The following is a 22,815-nucleotide window of genomic DNA, read 5'->3' on the forward strand; positions in this document are numbered from 1 at the left end:
AACAGGAATTCCATTATTTCACTCAGAGCATTCCAATAATTCTTTATTAATATAATAACAAGAAAATAAAAATAAAATGCTAGAATGAAACCTATATACTATTCCAAAATAATAACTGCTGACTTCACAGAATAATCAAAATTATTTAATATGTTTTGCATTACTTAATAAAATAAATTTTTACATCTGGAACTAAATCATTAATTTGAAGTTTTCTTTATAGTTGGCGGTCATAAAAATTTTATGGGTATAAACTAATTTTATGAAAATACAATTTTTGGATTTTTTACACTTTCAGTTAATATAATTTTGTCTAAGCCATCACAGTACTTATTATATATCTAAGTCATTAATACTCAATATGTGATATTATAATTAATTGTAAATTACCTGGGGTTAATCTTAGTCAATGTGCCGATAGACAACAATTCACATTCAAGTTAAGAACCTGGCAGACATTAAGTCATGAATATAAACAGATAGATGTAAATTGTTAACTTCAGTATTACAGATAGGTGCATGATGTGGAAGGCAAGTAATAAAAAAGTCTGCTACTTATTGGTGTCTGTAGCTAGAATTTAGCACATTGGCTACATACTGATATGGGCATATTGTCTGTAGAATAACAGACTAAATAATAACTTAGTAGAGATCTGATGCATAACATATTACCTAGCAGCCGTGCTGGCCATATTATTCACTTCATACAATACAGCCTCAAAGTAATATTCATGAATGGTTTACATAAAACCCTATTTATTTGAAAATAAGACCCCCCTTTTGCCATATTTTTGTTGGTTGGGTCTTATAAGTGGGCATTTTGATATGTGCCTGAAAACAAATAAGTAACAATGTCCTTGGACTATATCTAATAAGAAAAAATTATTTTGAAAAAAACTAAAGGAAGCCCCCCCCCTAAAAAAAAAAAACTCAGAATTACTACAAGACAAAATGTACACATACATTTTTATTTCTTAAAATTTATCCTAAAATGAAAAATCTTATACATGAGAGTTAAGTAAACATGTAATTTAACATCATTTTCCTGAATGTAAAAAATTTCAACTTGACAATAAATATGCAAGAATATGACAGAATTTGTTATGCATAGTAAGAATATTAATACTCAAACAAAATTGCATCAACTCTTTTTACTCTTTTCACTTTCTTCAACGATATAATTAAGAAATTCACGTAAATTTTTAAAATCAGATCTGCCAGGATTCTCTGTCTTTGGGATTTCTGGCAAAATATTTCCAACTTTGTATCGAAATTCCTGGAGCTGCAAAAAATATTACTTTGTATAAAATTTAATATGTTTGAAATGTTAAAATACTGTAAATCTTCATTTCATTAATATTGAAATCATATGCATATAAAAAATCAGCAAACATTTTGCACTTTTTATACTGGCTTATTTCCAAAATAGCTATTTTAAAATAAAACATAAGATATATTAATGATTTCTACCTTATGCATGAAATTCTCTGCATTTATTGCATAATTTCAAAGTAATTTTTGAACTGAAGTAAGCTATTTTAAAATTATAATGATGGTTATTTTAAAATATTAGTTCTCTAGCACATTAGAATAATTTATATTGGCTTGTGAAGACCAGGTCTTTGATTGGGATTTTGGGGTCCCAGAAATTTTCTCCTGTAAAGTTTCACATATGATTGGAGCTAGTTAATAGTTACACATGATTTTTATTTAAATTAGAGATTGTGATGATACAGAAATACAGAAGATTTTTATTTAAATTATTTTACAGACAATTATATTCAGGGATAATAAGACATAATAGGCAACTTTTCTTAATGTACTCTTGAATAACCATATTTTGAAGGATAGTCTCCAAGGTAAAACATTTAACAGCGGGATTCAAAACATTGCTAGTATAAAACTTAGTTAATCAAAAGCATAGTACAAGATGACTAGGAACCCTCCATCTGCCTCCACAAGTCAAATTACAGGATTTATACAGTCCTTAAAAGTACTTAGATTTTTTGGAAACAATTTTTGCTCCTTAAAAGTCCTTAATTTTGACCCAGATCAACAAAAGGCACTTAATTTTACTCATATGTCATTTCTGTCTGTTTTTTACAACTGCCATTTTGAGTATGAATTAACATTTTGAAGGAATATTTTTCGTTTCATTGACAAATACATATTTGATGAGTTATCATTTGAATTGTTTCCTACTTGTTAATAAGGCACTAAAATGCCTTGATTGAAACATTAACATTTCAAAATTATTTTTTTTTTGAGAATCTTCATAAAATATTACATCAAAAACATCCTTTTTCTTGTTAAGATATGATATCTCTCATTATGCAGTATTAATTTGGCAATTTCAAGATCAGTTTGTATACAAAATTTTTATTTTTATCCAAATATTTGCAATTTTTTTTAGATTTTCCCCCTTCTTTTTTTAGAAAATAATAAAACTGATAAATATCATTAAAATAATAACACATTAAAACTAAATAAAACATTTTTATTTTCCAATGTCATACTTTAAAATGACATTACTTTTCATTTTGGCAATTTAGGAACATTTTGATTCTGAAAAACAAATAAGATAATAAATGCTATAAAACAGTTTCCTAACCACTTCTTGGCAAAAGAAAAAAAGGCTACTTTAGTTATTTTAAAATTCTTTTTTTTTTTTTTATATATTTTTAGAATCCTCCTACCTCATGTAATTATTTCAGAATATTCAAATGTGTATCAGTTTTCTCTTAAAAGTTAACTTTACACTTTTCTTTTCTGAATTCTTTATTCAAAAATCTTCTGGTTTTTGCTCTTAACAGAGTTGGCAGAGATAATTTTTAGACCTTGCAACTTGGAAAGTTTAGAAGAATTAGAAAGCAAGATTTGTATTCTATGATTCCAAAAAAACGTGACCATATAAAAGATGTTTTCATGCTGTTAACACATAACGAAAGTGTCTTATAAGAAATTTGTGATGAACTTCTTTTTTTATGAAATTTTTTTGAAAGAATAGTGACAACAAAGCTATTTAAGTTTTCTGCTTTGGGTCCTAGAACTCTTTCACAATTTTCATTAGTAAGTCCTTGTGCTTCTTCATACAATTATTTACTTTCATATCTGTGTACATGTTTAATATTCCTTCATTGAAATATTTTTCCTCGTCAACACTGCTAGGATGAAGATGAGTTCGTTTATTCAGAATTGAATCCAGTGGCAAATTCATTGTGCCATTTTTGCTTCTAGTCAAATGGCTGACCAAGTAGCGTATTTTGTTAAAAAGTATCTGGATATTTTTCATTTCTACCAAGTCCTATAGTATTCTTCTGCAAGCATGATATCGAAATTTAATTAGTGACTTTGGCAGTGTTTCAAAATTTACTTTTTTCAATGTCCTGTATTTCTATGATGAATTCGTGAATGTCATTACGTGACTGGTGTTATCTAGGTTTCTTGTAATCAAATATGTATATAAATTTCTCCAACAATATTAATGTTCTAAATAAATACATGTTTTACAGGTGAAGATATTATGCATTTTTTGGTACTATACACGGGTAAATCATCATTTATCTTTTATCAAGTTTAGGTTATTAAGGCACTCCAGAATCAAATCTTAATTATCTCTTCATTCTGGATTATTGCCGCAGGAGTTCAGAAAAATAATCAAAGTATCTATATCTACATAAATTTACTAACAGTGAGATACAACACAAAAATGTAAAAATTAACATAAAACTTTATTTCTTAGAGCTAGTGATACTTAAAATAACATAAAACTTTGTTTCTAACAGCTAAGGATACTTAAACAACTTCTCTACCTCTGGTGCTTCAGCAACTTATTGAAACTTTATATTAAATACTGTATATTAACTGTATCATAACTCTAGCAATTTTATGTGAAGCTACGATACTAACTGGGTCAGATAAATGAAGTGCAGTTAACTTCAACACATATCAATCTTGCCAATGTCAGGTGTTCATGTCTGTTCTGATTAGTATCTCCCTCTCTTAGCAAACAGCAGTGGTAGCAACAGCCAAGCTTCTATTATGAATCATGCTGGTTATGATTTTACTTCTCATTTTAATCTACGCCACTTGACATACAATTTGCATAAACCTCTGGACTGAGTGAGTATGTGACAAAACAAGGCATAAAAGAAAGAATCAACATAAAACTAACTGTTAGTAAAATTTAAATGTCCTAATCTTCTTTAAAATATGTGGGATTATAAGTGCAAAATATAAATAATATAAGGATAAATGTTGGAGGAATTCTGTAATTTAATGTTAATTACCTGATAAATTTTGTATTGATTTTATTCTATACTATTATTCTACATTCTATTATTCTATATTCTATACTATTATTCTATATTCATTATTCTATACTCTATTTTGTATTGATTTTATTCTATATTTTTATTGATTTTTTTTTGTATTGATTTTATTTATTGTAATTTAATGTTAATTACCTGATAAATTCTGTATTGATTTTATTCTTGAATCTGTTTTATAGTTAAGTATTAAATTATGTTTAATTATAATGTATCCTAAATACAGATTTATTTTATTTTTAAATAAATAATAAATATTTGTAAAGTATAAATAATATAAGGATAAATGTTGGAGGAATTTTGTAATTTAATGCTCATTACCTGATAAATTTTACAATGTTGATTTTATTCTCAAATTTGTTTTATAGTTATGTGAAGTATTAAATTATGTTTTACAAAAGTGAAGTTCAGTTATAGATAATTAATTGCTTTACTTTATTCAATTCCCTTTGCTGATAGATCCTTAATTTTTTTCATTAATGGTTCTTAGAAGTACTTAATTTCAATGTGAAGAAATGTGTACGGAATAAAGGATTCTGTATGCAGCATTACCTACTGATTAAAGATGGTACTACTACATAATCAAAGTTGACATAAATGTTCTGTTCATTATGATGTTGCAAGAATTTGTCATCCAGTCTGACAAAAGCTAAAACTCACTAATTGATCCATGCAACCATCATATCACAGGATGTATCTGTCGCACTCTCTCTATCCTATTTGGTGCAGATCGTGTTCTGGTTAAGTTTTATAATAATGGACAAATCCCTTTCAAGAATTTTATTTCAGTTAGGTATTAATGTTAAGATTTAAGCTACTTTTCGGGATTGAAGCCGAGACCTTCCTTACCAAGAATAAGTTTTTGCCGAAGAAAGATATGAAAATATATATATATATATATAAGCCTCTAAGTGACCATGCACAAACAAGATTGTAGTCATCTTAGAGAAGTGAAACTAAGTACTAGTGTTTATGTTCACAGAAATACTTGTCACTTTTGGAAGCAGTCATCTTTAAAAGGCGGTTATCCTGACAGGGTTTATATTAGTTTCAATATCAAGACTAATGATATAATTTGATGAATACAATAATGGTTAAACTGCTCTGATGAATTTCTGAAAATTGGATAAAAAGCGGAAAGTCAAAATGATCTTACCATAATAAACAAATAATTTTTACAAGCTAATGTATGTCATAAAAATCAAATAATTAGTTAAAAACATTTTATCTTAAAAAGAGCCCGAGGCCAGCATAACAGATTATGTCTTATTTTGCATATTGTTAACCATTTTGAAATTATATAATATTCCACTTGGATAATGGAATAATGGATATCATGTTTCATTATTGTACTAATGATAACATATGAAACAGAGTTTAAACTTGGAAAGATTGCATTAATATATTTTTCTTATTTATATTATTTTCTTAAGATTCTGTATTATAGATATCCTCTAAGATTCAATATATTTTTCTTATTTCTTATATTTTATAATCTTCAGATTCTTAATATTAATATATTTTTCTTATATTCCATAAGAATGCTTTCATGGAGACAAACTAAAATATAGCCCTAAAAGTTAAATTAGTTTTGTTTATAAGAATCATGTGAAAATTTTAATTGCTTATAATCTACCGCCAGTAGTTGACAGCATATTTAAGACATTAGGGGAACATGTGAAAGCCAGCTAATCTTTCCTCACATAAAGCCAGAGAGAATCAAGCTTCTCCCCTCTTTTGCAAAAACCCAACTATGCTCAAATGGTGCGTGGTTTCAAAAAAGCTAAAATATTATTTGTTTTAATACTTTTGAACATTAGGTAAAACATACATGAAAGTGTTAACTGGTGAAATGTGTGACTAGCATGTTCTCTCTAGTACAGGGATTTCCAACCTTCTTCTTGCATCGACCTGTGCCTTACATTTTTCTCTTTAATATAGACCACACTATATAACCATAATGGTGGAAGAGAAGAGAAAACAGCAGTTTGCATGTAATATTCTTGTCAAATGTAAAGGTATAATATTGACAAACTGCCATTTGAGCATACTTGGGTTAACAAGTTTCAGCATCTGGCATGGGTGAAAGAATATGTATGGATTTTGCTGTGTTTCATTAATTTTGCTTTTATTAAATGTGTTGTGTTGAGTTTAGTTGTTTTTAGACTGCACTTACTGCTTACAAAATGTTTATGTTTTTAAAAAAAATATTGATTTTTAAAATATACAAAATAATTTCCCCCTTTTATTTATTTCCTATGATTTCTTCGATACTACATGATATAGCTTTATATCAGTAAATAATTAATTATTAATTTCATTTGTATATTCTTTGTAATCAAAAAGATGCCTTGAGATCATGTTTATGCCAATCAATTACCCATACATATTCGAATATTGACTTCTTGTTAATTATTAACCCCATTTAAATTTTAATTGATCAACAGGGGGTCTATACCAACTCCAATCGGAACGTCTGCTCTAATCATTGATGGCAAGCCACCGATAATTATATACAACCATTACTAAACCACAAATCTGGAAAATTTCTATTTCAATATCAAGCTCACTAATGAAATTTAAACTAATTGATCCATCATGAAATAATCTGATCTGCTCTTCACAAGCTTTTTGAAAAATAAACAATTTGAATAACTGAACAAAAGTTTTAACATCTCACATATTTACCATGCTGGCAAATACAGAGAAAATGTTCTTAAAATGCAATCTAAACTTTTTTTTTTTTTTTACTGTAAACAGTAGATTTAATAGATTTATTTTCATCATGTATTTACCTCACCTTTATTAAAAACAAGTAAAAACTATTCTTTTAATTATATTATGTATCTCAAGTAACAGCAGAAGAAACACAAGTTTTTATTCATTATGTACAATAACGAGCATTTTTAAATGATTAAACTGACCAAGTGTTCATTTTGCTACATAAAAATTATGCATAAATTTTTTTAGCTGGAATCCTAGATCTTGACTTGTTTTTTCAGGTGATATCAGGAAACACACAGTGATATTTTTAATAACTAGAGAAATATATTAATAGTTTTATTATAATTATATGATATATACAAATTAGAGAAATGCAACTTAAGAAATAACATTACAAAGAAACTTAATCAGACACAATACAGTACTGTGTTTGTTGCGACTTATCTCACTTGTCTGACAGTAACATCAGAACAAGCCTACAAAGTTCATCGTGGCAAGGAGTGCAAGACTGCACCTGTTGTTAGCAACAGCCTTGAGCACCATACATGTGACAGTACGACTTTGCTCAGCTCCGCCCCCCCCCTATTTTGATGGAGAACACCACGGAGGATGGGTCCGAGAGGACTTTCGGCTTCTAAACATTGCTTTTACCAAAAATTCTGTAGCTTCATTTCTCTACTTTTTTTTACTATTTTATTTATTTTTATTTTGTATACAGTCAAAAGTCGTTAATTCGGACACCCATAATCCGGAATGATCTATAATCCGGACCTCAAAGCTAAAAACTTTCTGCGCATGCGCATAGGAGTTTACGCCTGCGCATAAGACCTTTACGACTGTGCATATGCGTGTGCGGAAGTGCAGAATACATTTTCGCGTGCGCGTTTAATGTATAACAGACGGTATAAACTAAAATTATCTAATTATCTATTTCAGTTAATGTTGATGATTGCGCTGTTCCTTAATCTTCGAATTGGATGCGGCTTATTATTTTTTGCAGACTGTAAGAGCAATTTTATAAAAGTAAACTTGAACTTTCGATTATGTCAAATAGAATTTCCAATGCTGGAGCTCCCAAAGGATCTACAAAACGAAAGTATGTTTCGATGTCCATCAAACAAAAAGTGGAATTGCTGCAAAAAATGGATAAAGACATGAAGGAGGTGACAGAGAGGTTAGTGAAAATGAAAAAATTTCGATTGACAAGTTAGTCGGTATTCTCGACACAGCAATTACGGGACTTGAACAGCGGAACTTTGTAACTGAACAAGAAATTATATCTGTTTATAGAATTAAAGAGAAAATATTATCACATAAAACGAAGCAACTTAAACAACTTACATTGAAAGAAATGTTTAATAAAGTAAACAAATAAATATTAAGCTTTTTTTTTTTTTTTTTTTTTTTTGTAAATTTAATACCCTTTAGATCATAATTGTCCTTTATTTCATAAATTACGGTTTCATATTTTTAATTTTAGAATTTCTGCATGCCATCTTACGAGATTTAAACTGATGATCTATAATCCGGAAAAATCGATAATCCGGAATCGCCGAATTCCCGACGAGTCCGGATTAACGACTTTTGACTGTATTAAAATTACTAATATGAAAACTTCATGTAATTATATACAGTAGGCACATCTTTATGTGATCACATTTGTCCATGACTATTCTGATAACATCAAGTGATGAAAAACATATCCTTTAAAATATCAATGGAATTTAACTAATTTAGTATAAATATGACTACAGACATATAAATAATTATTTTATAGCATTCTTAATTAGAAGAAAAAGTCATTCATCTTTGATATTCTACAACTGCTATGCAAAAGTTCATTTACGATTTGTTCATATACATAATTTTGTAGAAATTATTTGACCAATACTGTCGCTATGAATATTAAAATTAGTTTCCCTAATCGTAATACTCATAGGGCATCCCTGATCTTTGCGATAAATTCATCGATTTTTTTCATTATCTTTTTCTTTAGAGAGTTTATCACATTATGTTTAGATTTGTTTCAGAAAGAAAATTTCTCTGTATTTCCTTTCATATTTTAAGCAAATGATGCACAAAATATTAGCGCAAATTTAGTTTACTTTTAATATACTGACTCTAAAACAATCAGAAAATAAGAAAAAACAATTTGGTGAAATACTGAGTTTTGCATATAGAGTGGTTAAATTTGTTTTGTTACAGAAAACAAGATTATAATTGTTTGTAAAATATGGTACTTACATTATTTACTCCCATTAATTTCCATACTCCAAAGCAAAAAGCACTAAAACCTGTTACTGCATAAAAAGTCCCCCAACCAAGGGCTCTCATGGCTAATGAACCACCACTTTCAGGCATGTCCTTTGTTGGCATCATGCCCTAAAAATAAGATTAAAATTTTTATGCTTCACAATTATTTCATTTAGAAATGCACAACATATTTTCTAAGTTAAAAAAAAAAAAAAAATCTTGAAATACTTTCAAATGGTATTTACATTATTACCTTTATACACAATGTATACATCAAAGTTCTTATGCAGCCTTTATTTCTACAACCATTGGTTATAGATGTATACTTTGTAAAAATACTTTAAATAAGGAAAATATTCATTGTTATAGTATTTTTAAGTTTAAAAAATAAATTTTGTAAAAATTACAAAAATCAGACTTTTTTGTAGGGTCTTCTGATTCCTATAGTTATATTTAGTAACAGTCTATACCAGCGGTTCTCAACCTTTTGACTAAGGCGTACCATCTAAACAAAAATTGAAAACCTTTAGTACTACCACTACAAGTACTACTACCATCACTACTCTTGAACAAAGCTAAGATCGCATGAATTTACGAGTGTTAGAGAAAAAACTCGATCAGGATGTTGGAGTTTTAATTTTTGAATTTAATAGTTAAAAATACTGTGCATCTTTGCGTACCACCTATTTTTCTCTTGCGTACCACCAGTGGTTGGTCTATACTCATAATAAAAGGTAAAACTGAAATAGTTGACATACAAGAAAAATTTACTAATACTTGTATATTGTTACAAATTTTGTATATATCTAAATAATTTATTTGCCCAAAAGAAACACTTGTACTTTCTAATGAACCCCAAGTGTTAATAAGAAGTTCTAATTAACCCTAAGTTTCTAATTTATAAATAATATGTGAAATAGTAGTATTTTTTGCATAATGTAAAATGAAATGCTTGAAAGAGAGAAAGCTCTGCTGAAAAAATATGATTACAGGGGTAAGTCTATTTAACATTGAGATATATGGCTATCTTGCTAATTTGGCGAGAAGTCACCAAAAGTCGCAAATTTGGTGACCGTTTGGTCCAGTTTTGGTATAACTGTTATTGGTATTGCTATTGATCCCTATATGTAACTGTATTCGGCCCTTATATGCCTTCCAGTAATTTTAAGAAGTGAAAGATGCTAAAGATTTCTCAGTGGCAGGTGTTTGTAAGAAATTACAAAAGCTCAGAAAGAACATGAATTCTCACTGTTTTAGCTCAGAGTACACTTCAGTGTATTCTGGTCTTCATGCGAATTGCACTGTTTAGATATGCATTGCATTGCGTTGTGTTTAGTGTTCTAAGTAGTTTGAAGCATAACAGCTGACTGAACTCAATGAAACTGAGAAGACCTGTTTGAGTAATTTTTAGTCCAAAGGGGCAATTTGCCTAGAAGTATTATTACTTTCGTTTTAGCATTTTGCATTGATTCACTTTTCAAATTGTTGTCATCAAATATTATTATTATATTTAAAGTATTATATTTAAAGAAGTTAAGTAATGAAGAATCTGCATAAATGTATCTATGTTTCTGGCACTGTGATAAAACAATGGTACCTAGAGCCATCAAATTTTGTATAATGTTCGTTTCCACCTGAATGTGAACATCCAAAAGCCCAAATTTGGAATTTGTTTTATTATCTATTTCAGATTTTTGTAAAACTTTAACAAATTTTTGATTAACAAACTCAACAATTCCAAAGTGAACAATGGCAACACTACGGGGGGTGGACATTTTTATCTGCAGCGTGGGAGACTGTGTATCAGAAATTCTAAAGATATGCTCATTTTGAAACTATTTTGCGATATTGCTGTTGAACTGAATTTTATGGTTTAAGTGCACAAAGCATGATATTTAATAAACAAAGGTAACATAAAAAATGCCCCTTTAAGCGTAATGTAATTTTTTTTTTTTTTTTGTAAAAATAAATTATATCAAGCTGCCATCGGTTCTGTGTGCATTCAATCTCTTACGAACCACTACAGAAGCAACAATATTTAATTTTAAATTTGAGATCATATTCAGAGACTGTACTCAAATTGAAGCAAGAAATATGTAAATTTGTATGCAACTAAACATGAAATACCAGCTTAGAAAAAGGTTTCTGATATTAATAGATAAAGCGATAAGAACTGTTATGCAAATTGTTATGAAATATTTTAACCAATACAAATTTTTCCTAAAAGGGAGAATTTATTTACAGAATATTGTAGAATTTTTTCTAGAAAACAGTGACAAACTTCAAGCCAAGTTATACCATTATATGCATAAAATAGAAGAATATTCCAAGTGGAATTACTTTTTTTAACTACCAGCTTATTATCCTAAAGTAATAAAAATTGTATACAAATATCAATAATATATTTTAGCATTTAAAAATTTATAAATCACTACTTGCATGAAAATGCTTTTGGCATGCCAAATATAACAAAGTAATAAAGAAATGTTAAATATTAATCAATCAAAAAAGGAATATTACTAGATAGGGATAAAATACTAAAAATCAAAATGTTAAATAAATATGAAGTATAAATCAGAAAGAAATATCACTAGATAGGATTTAAAGGTATAAAAATCAATCTCAGATTATTTTATTTTTTTACTCCTAAAGAAATCTGAAAAAGATGCTACCACGCCCACCTCTGAAACTAAATATCTTAAACAATCTTTGTCATATGAAGGTGAATTTTTTGTATATTTCTATATTAGTGGATTATATAATTTCACCAATCATTAGGTGAAATTCGTAGATTTTTAACAAAAGAAAAATATTGTTGACTGATAACTGCAAAAAATTATTTATGACATGCATATATATAGTTTGCTTTAATTAGATATTTAATTAAAAAATCAATTAATAAACCTATTTACAAGCTAATTTTTTAACCCTATTTACATGCCAATTTTAGTTTCTTATGTCCTCGTAGAAATTTTCTAGTGATCGCTTTTAAGAAAATATTTGCAGCAATTGTTCAGTTTGCGATTTTATATCATATTTTTTTTATTCCTACAGAAATTTTACCGCAGCTTCTTCCACTGCAGACAAATCCCACAAGAGCATACTTCAACATTAAGTTAAAGCAATATATATATATGTGGTATGATCTTAAATGCATTTAGTGCGAAAATAAGTTACCAGCACATAATTACTGGCAACCTGAATATCATACAAAATTATCAACTAAAAACACTAATGAGTTATGGTACAAAATTTAGACCAGTCAGAAACATAACTAAAAATTACTGTTACAAGACTTTCGAAAACAACATCAATGAATTTATAGTTAAAGCAAGCTATCAACTGAATTTACCCATAGATATCTTCTTAAAATGGAAAGATAAAATTCTTCAATGCATTTCCACCGAAATCAGTCACTTCAAGTTTAAAAGTACACTGAATTGGTCGCAACTTGCATCAGATATTAAAAAATTAAAACAGCTTTTTACTATTACAAAAATAGATAAAGCAAATAATAACTTTAGCATTATATGAAAACAATTCTACGCAGAAATTATTCATAAAGAACTTCTCAACACAACTACTTATCAATTAGCCAACCTTACAGAAACATCTATAATAAACAGGATTAAAACTTTTCATAAAAAACTCAATATTACTTTCAATACAAACTACAACAGATTTACTAACCTTTACACAATTCCCAAATTCTATAAAACACCATTAAAATTCAGATTTATAGCTAATGGAACTAATAATTACAAGAAAAATGTAGACTATTATTTTTCAATTCAATGTAAAAAAATCTGTAAATTTATTTTCAACGATTGTAACACTAATCATAACTATTGCTGGATCATCCATAATAACACTCCTGTCATTAATGCCATTCAAACAATTAACATCCAAAACATTAACTGCTATGACTTTGAAGAAACCTATACCAGTCTACTTGATCTGCCTAAACTCTTCCCTGATATGCTCACAATTATGACTCTTAAAAAATGGAAAACCTACCTAAAATGCACACTTTTTCATAACTACATCAGGTTTCAAAATCAACTTTTTAAACAAGTCAGAGGTTTGCCAATGGGCTTACATTCCAGCACCTCAATCTGTAATATCTTTTTATTTATCAAAGAATTTAACTTCCCCCCAAAAAATCTACAACCACAAGAGTTAAATTACTACAAGCACACCTACAGATATATTGATGACCTTATTACAATTAATAATTTTGGTAAAATTGAACACTCCGAGATTTATCGAAATTGTCTTACACTTAATAAAACTAATAATTCTAATAATTCACAAAATAGCATAGACTATCTAGATCTTCAAATCATTAACTACAAAAAAATTTTACTGTTTGACAAAACAAGAAACTTCAATTTCAATACTAACAAATTAATAATTTGGAATTCCAACATATCCAAAAAAGTAATTAACAATACAATAATTAATCAAATACAACAAATTAAAATTATCTGTACAGATACAATAGATTTATAATGCAAAATTTTGCTCCTTATTAAAATTCTCAAAAATAATCTAATACCCATTCAATTTATTAACCATTGCCTTAAAAGAGCAGGCATTAAATACTCACTCTAAATCATTTAACTGATAGGGATATGATAATTTGTTCCTAAACCTGAGAAGGCGGTATAAGTTGGATGACTACCAGTTGAAGGATTTGTATATAGTGTAATTACTCAGTTGTATATATTGTAAAAAGCTAATTGTCTTCAAACTTATGCTGTTACTAAAAAAAATGGGCCTATTTCATAATCTTTAGTCTGTCTAATAGCTCTTAGACAGTGAAAATTCCTTTTTCCCTTTTTTAAATTCTTTATCATTTCGACACGACAATTAGCCAGAAATTAATTAATTTCCATTCACTAGTATTTTCAAAAAAATCTTAACAAACAGTTTCACTCAAATAAGAACTCCACATAATACATCCCTCAAGAATTCCAAGTCTTACCGACTGATATTATTCAAAGATCCCGCTGCCGCTAAGAATTTTTCGGACTCCCTACACTTCTGAGTCAGACGCGAAGAGAACACATTACCGACTTCCCACTAGAAAGAATATAAGTTACTTAATACTTTTTTTGGCCTTTATATCTTTACGTACATTCACTGTTCTTATTATATATTTTATTTTTATATTATTTTTGATTTGTTTTCACAAAGTTTGCATTACTTATCTTATTTTGTGATCTTCTATGTTTATTTCAACTTTATACTTTGAATTCTATTTCCAATGTTTAATTTTTACAAATAATATAGAACTCAAATGCATAAACATGGGGGTGTCGGGGGACAGTTACTCGAGTTTTTTCAGAATTCCCTACAGAAATTGCTTTTCACTCAAAATTGAATTGGCTAAAATGCTTCATAGGAATAAGTTCTTTGAGTATCAGCATTGGTTCATAATCCCTTCTATTCGCGGAAATATTTGGCCTGACTAGAATTGTCGGTTTGGCTTGACCTTATTACTCGAGTAAAGATGAAACACCTTCGTATTTATGTATTTATTTTTAATTATTGTTCATTGAACGGGAGTTGGTTTATTCCCCTTGAAAAGTCAACTAATTTCCGATCAATGACAATGATTACATGCATTTAATTTAATTTTTCCTTTTACAATTAAAATTTTGTTCTTCATGATGATTTAACATTTTACTTTCAAGTTACTTCAAAACATCTTTCAAAATATAACTTACTAGTATGGATTCACTCTTTTAAAGTATTTCTACTTTAATTAAACTTAGGATATAATATAATCAATTAATCAATATTGTTTAGGAAATAAATTAATCAATATTGTTTAGGAAATAAATTAATCAATATTGTTTAGGAAATACATATATTGTGATTTGTTTATAGAAACAGCTGAAACTAGGAATACAACAAAAAGAATGCATAAGAAAATGATATTGCTTGTTCAAACTGAAGCACTGTTATGCACATGGTTGCCAGAGTTTGTTGTATTTTGAAAATTTGGTGACTTCTACTAAACTAACAAGACTAAAGGGACCAGAGGATTGTACAAAAAGTTAGATTTACTTATTTTTTACTGCGGAAAAAATGGGACAATTGTATCTTTCCCATTCTATTGGGCCAACTGACAAAATTCAAATTGCGCTTTTCATGACTCGAAAATGCAACTTGGGCTATATATTACATTTATATATATCATTGTTCTAATAGAGGTATTTTGATACAAAATCGGTCTTTTTCTGAAATAACATAATTTTTTTCCCCATGTTTTGATTCTACGATTCAAATTATGCCAAACTGCCAAGTTTTGTAAAAACTGTACAGATAGTTTTTAAAAAATTAGCTCTCAAAATTTTAGCTCCTCAATATTAATTAAATTTTATATATATTTATTAATATCTCTTTTTTATTAAACTTTATTAAACTTGATCCCTTCTTCCAGAATTCAAAATTTATGTTCATTCCAAATAAAATTCACCCATTTTTTGTGATTTATTTGAAAAATTTGTACTTAAATAATTTTTATAAATTTTTCAAAAGCAAATTTAAATTATAACCTATAAAATTTTTACCATCCTCTTAAAGTTGATGTATTTTTAAACATACCTGTAACAAATTAGAGTTTTTGTTGAAAATTTCCTACGCTATATGTGAATTTACACATTGGCACATTTTGAAATTTGGCATATTCATTATAAATGATAATAACTCCAAGTGTGGTTAACGCACTTCATTAAAATTATCTGAAATAATGAATGATGACTTTTTTTCCGCATATTTACAATCAAAAAAAGGAAAAATAGGTTGCTATAAATTAAGAGGTTCGCCAAGTGAATTATTCTTGGCAAAAACTGAAAATAATATGTCAAGATAAATTTTTGAATTTCTGGGCAAATTTTGCACCAGATTTTACAAAATTTAATATTTACCCATAATTTGAGTCGTAGAATCGAAATATGAAAAAAAATTGGCATGTCATTTCAAAAAAAGTCAGATTTTGTGTCAAAATATATATATTAGAACAATGCTATATATAAATCTAACATATATCTTAAGTTGCGCTTTTGTGACATGATAAACGCAAATTGAGTTTCGTCAATCAGCCAAGTATAATGGGAGATATAGAACTGATCTCCGACCCCCCCTTTTTTTTTGCAGTGTATAACCAATGGTTTTAAAAATAGAAACCACATATAGACATTTATGGACATACCCTATACAAATACCACTTTTATGAAAGTAATGCAATTAATTTGTATGTTTTATAATTTACTCACCTTTAAGAAAAAAGAAGGATCTTTTTTCTTTGCCATGGCAAGGGCCATCCCAAAACCTCCAAGTAAAGATATTCCAGTAACACTCAGTAGAAAGGAAGCTTCTACACAGGAAAATATTAAAGTATTTAATGAAAACTGCAGATGAAATTTTTATACAGTAAACATTTTGATAACATTTGATTTTTGAAGCATTTTGATTTTTTAAGCATTTAACATAAAAACATTTTGAGATAAAAGTATAGTTTAGGGTACCCCTTGGCGAGACTTGGCGGTACATGGATACCGATTTTGTGCAATTCTTTGACTGGTTATTTTGGCTTGCGAAGCGGCAATTTTTGCAGCAAAAATCTCCTACACAAAGCCAAAATAACAAGACAAACAATTTCACAAACTCGGTATCCATGTACACATCGACTTATTTTCACTTAAAAAAAAAACCCTGAATTGCACAAAAATGGCATTGCGCAGTCCTTTGACTTTATCCATGTACACGTCGACCTATTTTCACTTTAAAAAAAATCCCCGAATTGCACAAAAATGGCATTGCACACTCTTTTAACTTTATCCATGTACACGTCGACTTATTTTCACTTAAAAAAAAAATCCCAGAATTGCACAAACTTGCATTGCGCACTCCATGTACACATGTCTTTACTTTGTCCATGTACACATCGATATATTTTCACTTAAAAAGTCAAAGGAGCATCAAAGTCTACAATATAGGCAAACAAAAAATACATAATCTCAATAAAATACATTTTAAACCAAACAATAAAATAACATAAAAAAGGAAAAACATATTATACATTTAAGCACTACCAAAAGCAAATATTCACTTACCATGATTTTCGAGTTCACTTCGTACACCAGAGTCACATAAAAATCAAAATATCAATCATACTCAAATGACTTTTTTTCAAACCAGGTACTCTTCCTGACTGAATGCTTCACATAGTGACCATCTGGACCTTTCTTCCTACAAACCCATTCAAATCCATCTAAACGGTTTTAACACACACCAAAAAAAAAAAAAAAAAAACGATTACCATGATTCCATACCATGTTAATAATCCCATGATTCAAAATTTCCCAGAATCATGCACCCGATTACGTCACAGTAGGGTTTCCATAACATTCAACTACTTAGGCTACCATAAATGAAACAACAACTTGGCGATAAATCAAACAACAACTTCGCCATAATACAAGGGGTACCTTAAAGTCTACTCTACCCCATTTTGATAGCCATTTTAAATGTTTCAGAATTAAATACAGTTGTACCTCAGTGTATGTCATTAATCCATTCAAGGTCCTTAAAGTTGGTCTTATATCAAATGTAATTTTCCAGTAAGAAATAAAGGGAATATAATTAATCTGTTTTTATTTTTAAAAAATCTGTTTTTATTATTATAACATCATTTAATAATAAAATAGAAATGCAGGGGAGAATATATATTGTACATAAATGAAAATCTACCAAATTTATTTATCTCTTTTCTTCTGTACTGTTGGTAATGCCAAACCAAGCTAATACGGCTTGTTTTAGCTCACTGAAGGCAAATAATACAAATGTTGTTAAATGTTAAATGATGTTAATAGTATCACATTAGAAATTGGCATACACTTACTATCATGCTTTTGGGCAAAATTGGTTGTACCATTGTCTTGAAAGAGGTAAATAAGGAGAATGCACACAGTCACGACCACAGACTGAAAAATGTTGTTCTAAGCCACCTACCTAACTCTCCAGACCAATAAAATACCACTTAGATTATCTCTGCTGATCTTACAAGTGAAATGATCTAGAAGGCTACCAAAGTTCACTGTGGTCTGCAAGGTCTCATACATGTTGCAATTTTCTTTTTCTACGTTCAGCCCCACAAATGAGAGTTTGTTGCAAGAAACATGTATTATGTGGTTATTCCATGAAAAAACACTTAGCTATCCAATCAACAGCTTAGCTATCCAATCAACTTCACAAATTAGCTATTAATTAACAGGCAACCTATTATCACATAATTTTCTGTAAAATACATTTGAAACCCTCTCATTAAGAGTATTTAAAATATAGCTGAACTACTTAAAATTTATAAAATAATAATCAGATATATCTGAATTAAAATAACATGTTCAATAGTGATTACTGGAGGTGCTAAGGCAACAAGAATCAGTGTCAAATTCGTAAATTTGCAATCTAATTTCAAAAGTTTAAATATAGAATCTCCAATAATCACATAAATGTTTTAGAATTTTTTCTTTAATCTTAGAAAAATTATAAAAATGAGCTATAAGAAATAAAAGATTGTTTTATTTCCTTATATAAATTCAACATAACAAAAAGTGCAACTAATCATTTTTTGAAATATGAAATACACTCTCTTGTTTTTTTTTTTTTTTTTTTTTTTTTTTTTTAAGCAATGTGAAGAAAGTGACCATTTTTAATGCATTTCTCAAATGTTGCTCCAGAACTGCAACATTTTGCTGTGTCCGATTCTGGCAGCCTGTCATTTCCAAAATACAAATTCAATTCACGAAAGGCCTGGTAACCCTGCTGGCCAACAAAGAGTATCAACAGTTCAGGGGCACTCTAGAGATATGCAACCCATATGGGGGTCTAGCATTATCCTGTTGGAAACTGGCTTTAATATGGCATGCCATGAAGACATATTACTGTTAAAGTTGTATGCAGGATGACTAGGGTTGCCCTGCTATTGTATACGATAGCAATCCACACCATCACATCAGGGGTAATGGCTGTGTGCCTCTATAAAACAAAGGTTCTATAAAATGAAGACTATATAATCGAAGTTAATAATAACTGGCTTGAAAATTTAATCATTTATATAGTTGGTCTGAAGAAATCTGCATACAGAATTCCAAGATAATCAGATTATTTTTTAAGGATGAATTTTTTTCTTTAAAAAAAAGTTTGTAACTGCATATGCAGTTATGTATAATTTCGACTTGAATACAATTCTAAAAAGATGATGCAAAACAACTTTTTTTAGCTGAAAATTTACATAAGTATTTTTTGTGGAGATCTATTCAAAAATCAAAAAGTAACTTTTACTCAACAGCATCCAAAAATGATACGAACATGAAATACAGCATATACATAGTATGAATAAAATCAAATGATTATTATCAAAACATGGCATTAAAAACATCTTTTATCAAATACAATAATGACACAAATGTACATACTTAAAAATTACCAACTTGATATATTATAAATTACATGAGCTAAATGCATTATAAATGATATCAATAAGGTAATGTAACCAAAAAAAAGCATGAATTTTGAAGAAGTATATTTATTATTTTTAATTTGCTCGGTTTGTTAAGCAACTACAGTTATAGACAATAATATAAAGATCTTATACCTATAGTACTCTAAATTATATACCATAGTGTAAAATAATAATTCTAGCTTTTCTCATAAAATTCTATATTTAGCAAGCCACTCAGAGGAAACCTAAAAAATTTTGTTTTCAGTCAGCAGATTTCAATTTGTTGCAAACCTCATATAAAAATGATCCAGTAAAATAATTGTGCATCTATATCTTGAAGTCTTTTTTTTAATTAAATAAATGCATAGATATTCATATGGCATAACTTTACAATGAAATATATCATAGCAATTTTTTTCATACTACTTGCCTTGGTCATTTTCAACAGCTTCTTTTAAATATAAAACTTATGCTCGATAGCTTTGATTTTTTGAAGACTAATTCTTAATTTTACCCCAATTGTAACTGCTTAATTTAACACTGTTTTAAGTTTCAAGCGTTAAACTAAAATCTGCACATCAACAAGACTGCAATTTCTTTTAAATCTTGTGATTTTTATAGTTTTCAATTTAAAATATGTTTTTTTAAATTTTATTTGCAAACTCTTTCAGGTATTAGCCTGTAATGAAGTTTTCACATTCCAATTGTTTTTTTTTTTTTGTTTTGTTTTTGTTTGTTTTTTATTTATTTATTTTTAACTGAAAGAACATATCTGGGATAAACAATTACAGAAATACAATTGTAGCCACCACAATCAATCGTGACAGCTCATAATGATTAACTACCTTAAGAATGAATTCTCTCTTATCAGACACAGGTTCATATTTATGTTAAACAAAAACAAAACTTCATATAGTTTGCTGCAACCAACCTGCAAAAAAAATCTTAATGAAATGAAAAATTTAACATAAACTCATACATTCAGTATCACTATTTCAGGTGCAATAAGTACATGTTTACGAAGGCAGGAAGAAATAATAAATCCAATTAATTACGTTACTATTATTTTCTTTCACATAAACTTCAGTTAAAATTGCATCCCCTAACTAAATATAATTATACAAGCATATACAGTAGTTTATAGTAGTATTTGTTTTGGATACTTATGTTTTTCAGTTTTGTTTGCAAATATATGAGCTAAGTATTTGCAAAATGACGTTATTTTTCTTTCGCACATATTATTGATCATCCATTTAAAACCTGCTTGTTTTGAAAAAAGTTTATTCACAACATTTTTGGAAAAAATAATAATTTATTCAAAAAGTTCTGCAAATGAACTTGCTTAAGTATTTGGATGCCATACTTATACTTAAGTATGTGGATACTTATGTTATATTTAATAAAAACATAAAATAATTGGATATTTAATATTTTGCTGAATATCCTTTAGCTAAGATTACACATTTCATTTTAGCATACATTCAAATATTTTTTCATGTAAGAATATTCCATTTGCTCCATTTCTATGTAAGAATTACTTTCAGTAGAGATAAGGAAGAAGTACTATGTTTCCTTATTCTTTTCTTGAATATATTTTGTAATCCAAGTTTTCTTGCAGATGCTTTCAGGTTTCCATTGAGAACATTTACATATTTATACCCATCCATTTATTTTTAATAAATACTAAATTTCTTATTCCAAAAGAAATGAAACATTCCCAAACCATTACCTTCATGTATAACAATAGGCAATAGGTTTTTTTTTTTTTTTTTAATTCAATTGTTAATTCAGATTTTGCCATATGTTAATTCATCTATAGAACCTAAATATATTAAATTCGACTTTTCAGCAAGCATAACATTGTTTCAATGTGATAAAAATTTTGCTTACTATGGATTATGCGAACACCAGGCGTTTTCCCTTGATTTGTTGTTGATGAAGAATTTCCTTCTTGCTGATTGCTCATTGTATCCATATGCCTCTTCTAAAAATCTTCAGATTTTAACTTTTATTTCTAACTGTTCTTTTCAATCTGCTGAAAATTTTATAATACTAAGTTCTGGATTTCGTTTGAGTTTTCATAGAATAAATCTGTGATTTCTTCATGTTAGCTTGGAATATGACCCTGACTTCAGGGCATTTTTAATAATTCCATGCAATTTCCATCATTTAATTACATCAAGGATTGTTTTGATATTCCAAATACTTTTACCATCTCTAAAACGATGTTTAAATTTCCAACAGAACGGATCATTATGTTCACTTCAGATATGCCGCTGCGGCTAATATATTTTGCTAACCAAGTAAAAATTTCCAATGCAGGCACTCTCTCAGATATTACTCTTGTGACATAATTTTATTTAAGACAAAAAAGTTACTGCAAGAAACACTGCCTAACAAAAGCTGAGTTCTCCGAATCATGCGAGATTAACACTTTCTGAACAAATTATTTTATTACAAGGAATAATTTTATAATATTTATTTTACAACAAGCAAGACTTAAAACAGAAAAATAATATATTAAAAAATTTTTTGAAGTCTACGTTTCAATATTTAGTATAAGATTTGTGTAAATAAATTATGAAACCACAAGTGTACGAAAATAAATGTCAGCTATTATATATATCTTATAATGTTCATGTAGTCAGTTTGCTTATTACTAGAAGAGAAAAATCAAATCATGCAAAGAGATGGAGAATGAATATTACACACACCAAGAAGTTTCGGTTTATTTCCAGACACGTTATGGTCCGCTTCTTTTTTATTTGCCGCAAGTGTTGTTTCATTACTAGAATCCATTCATATTACAAAGGCAACTTTTACGCTTACAGTCGATTGTTTACTTTTAACATGCTGCCAAAACAAAAATATAAACAAACACATCATTACAGTTCAGTTCGCCCAGAAGTGCGCAGCTGCGTGATATGCTGCTACTCAAGCCAACATTCTATCTGCGAATTTTCAGTAAAGCCCATAGATATAAGGCTCCTATAT

General features: G+C 28.5%; 1 protein-coding gene across 2 annotated transcripts; it reads right to left on the bottom strand.

Annotated features, from left to right (window-relative positions):
• Positions 1 to 954: 954 nt before the first annotated feature.
• LOC118185936 (transmembrane protein 242) lies at positions 955 to 22,811 on the bottom strand. Of its 2 annotated transcripts, none has more exons than XM_035355915.2 (4): positions 22,536 to 22,811; positions 16,592 to 16,692; positions 9,297 to 9,434; positions 955 to 1,282 (listed from the first exon to the last, which is right to left on the bottom strand). In XM_035355915.2, exons 1-4 carry the CDS (start codon positions 22,618 to 22,620, stop codon positions 1,142 to 1,144), a joined length of 465 nt encoding a protein of 154 aa, XP_035211806.1. In that variant the 5' UTR covers positions 22,621 to 22,811; the 3' UTR covers positions 955 to 1,141. The 2 variants fall into 2 exon arrangements, with proteins under 2 accessions (XP_035211806.1, XP_035211812.1); XM_035355921.2 differs by lacking the exon at positions 22,536 to 22,811 and adding an exon at positions 21,712 to 22,399.
• Between the last annotated feature and the right edge of the window lie 4 nt (positions 22,812 to 22,815).

The sequence above is a fragment of the Stegodyphus dumicola genome, chromosome 11 (genome assembly GCF_044657685.1).
Source record: "Stegodyphus dumicola isolate Sdum_Otavi_A_Nest chromosome 11, ASM4465768v1".
In the NCBI taxonomy this organism is placed as follows: domain Eukaryota; kingdom Metazoa; phylum Arthropoda; class Arachnida; order Araneae; family Eresidae; genus Stegodyphus; species Stegodyphus dumicola.

What these genes read in the sequence shown, in the direction of transcription:
- LOC118185936 (XM_035355915.2), bottom strand. Translation starts at nt 22,620, where the DNA reads ATGGATTCTAGTAATGAAACAACACTTGCGGCAAATAAAAAAGAAGCG. An exon ending in AAATAAACCGAAACTTCTTG is followed by an intron (nt 16,693 to 22,535) that starts GTGTGTGTAATA and finishes TTTCCTGTGTAG; the next exon opens with AAGCTTCCTTTCTACTGAGT. An exon ending in ATCCTTCTTTTTTCTTAAAG is followed by an intron (nt 9,435 to 16,591) that starts GTGAGTAAATTA and finishes TCTTATTTTTAG; the next exon opens with GGCATGATGCCAACAAAGGA.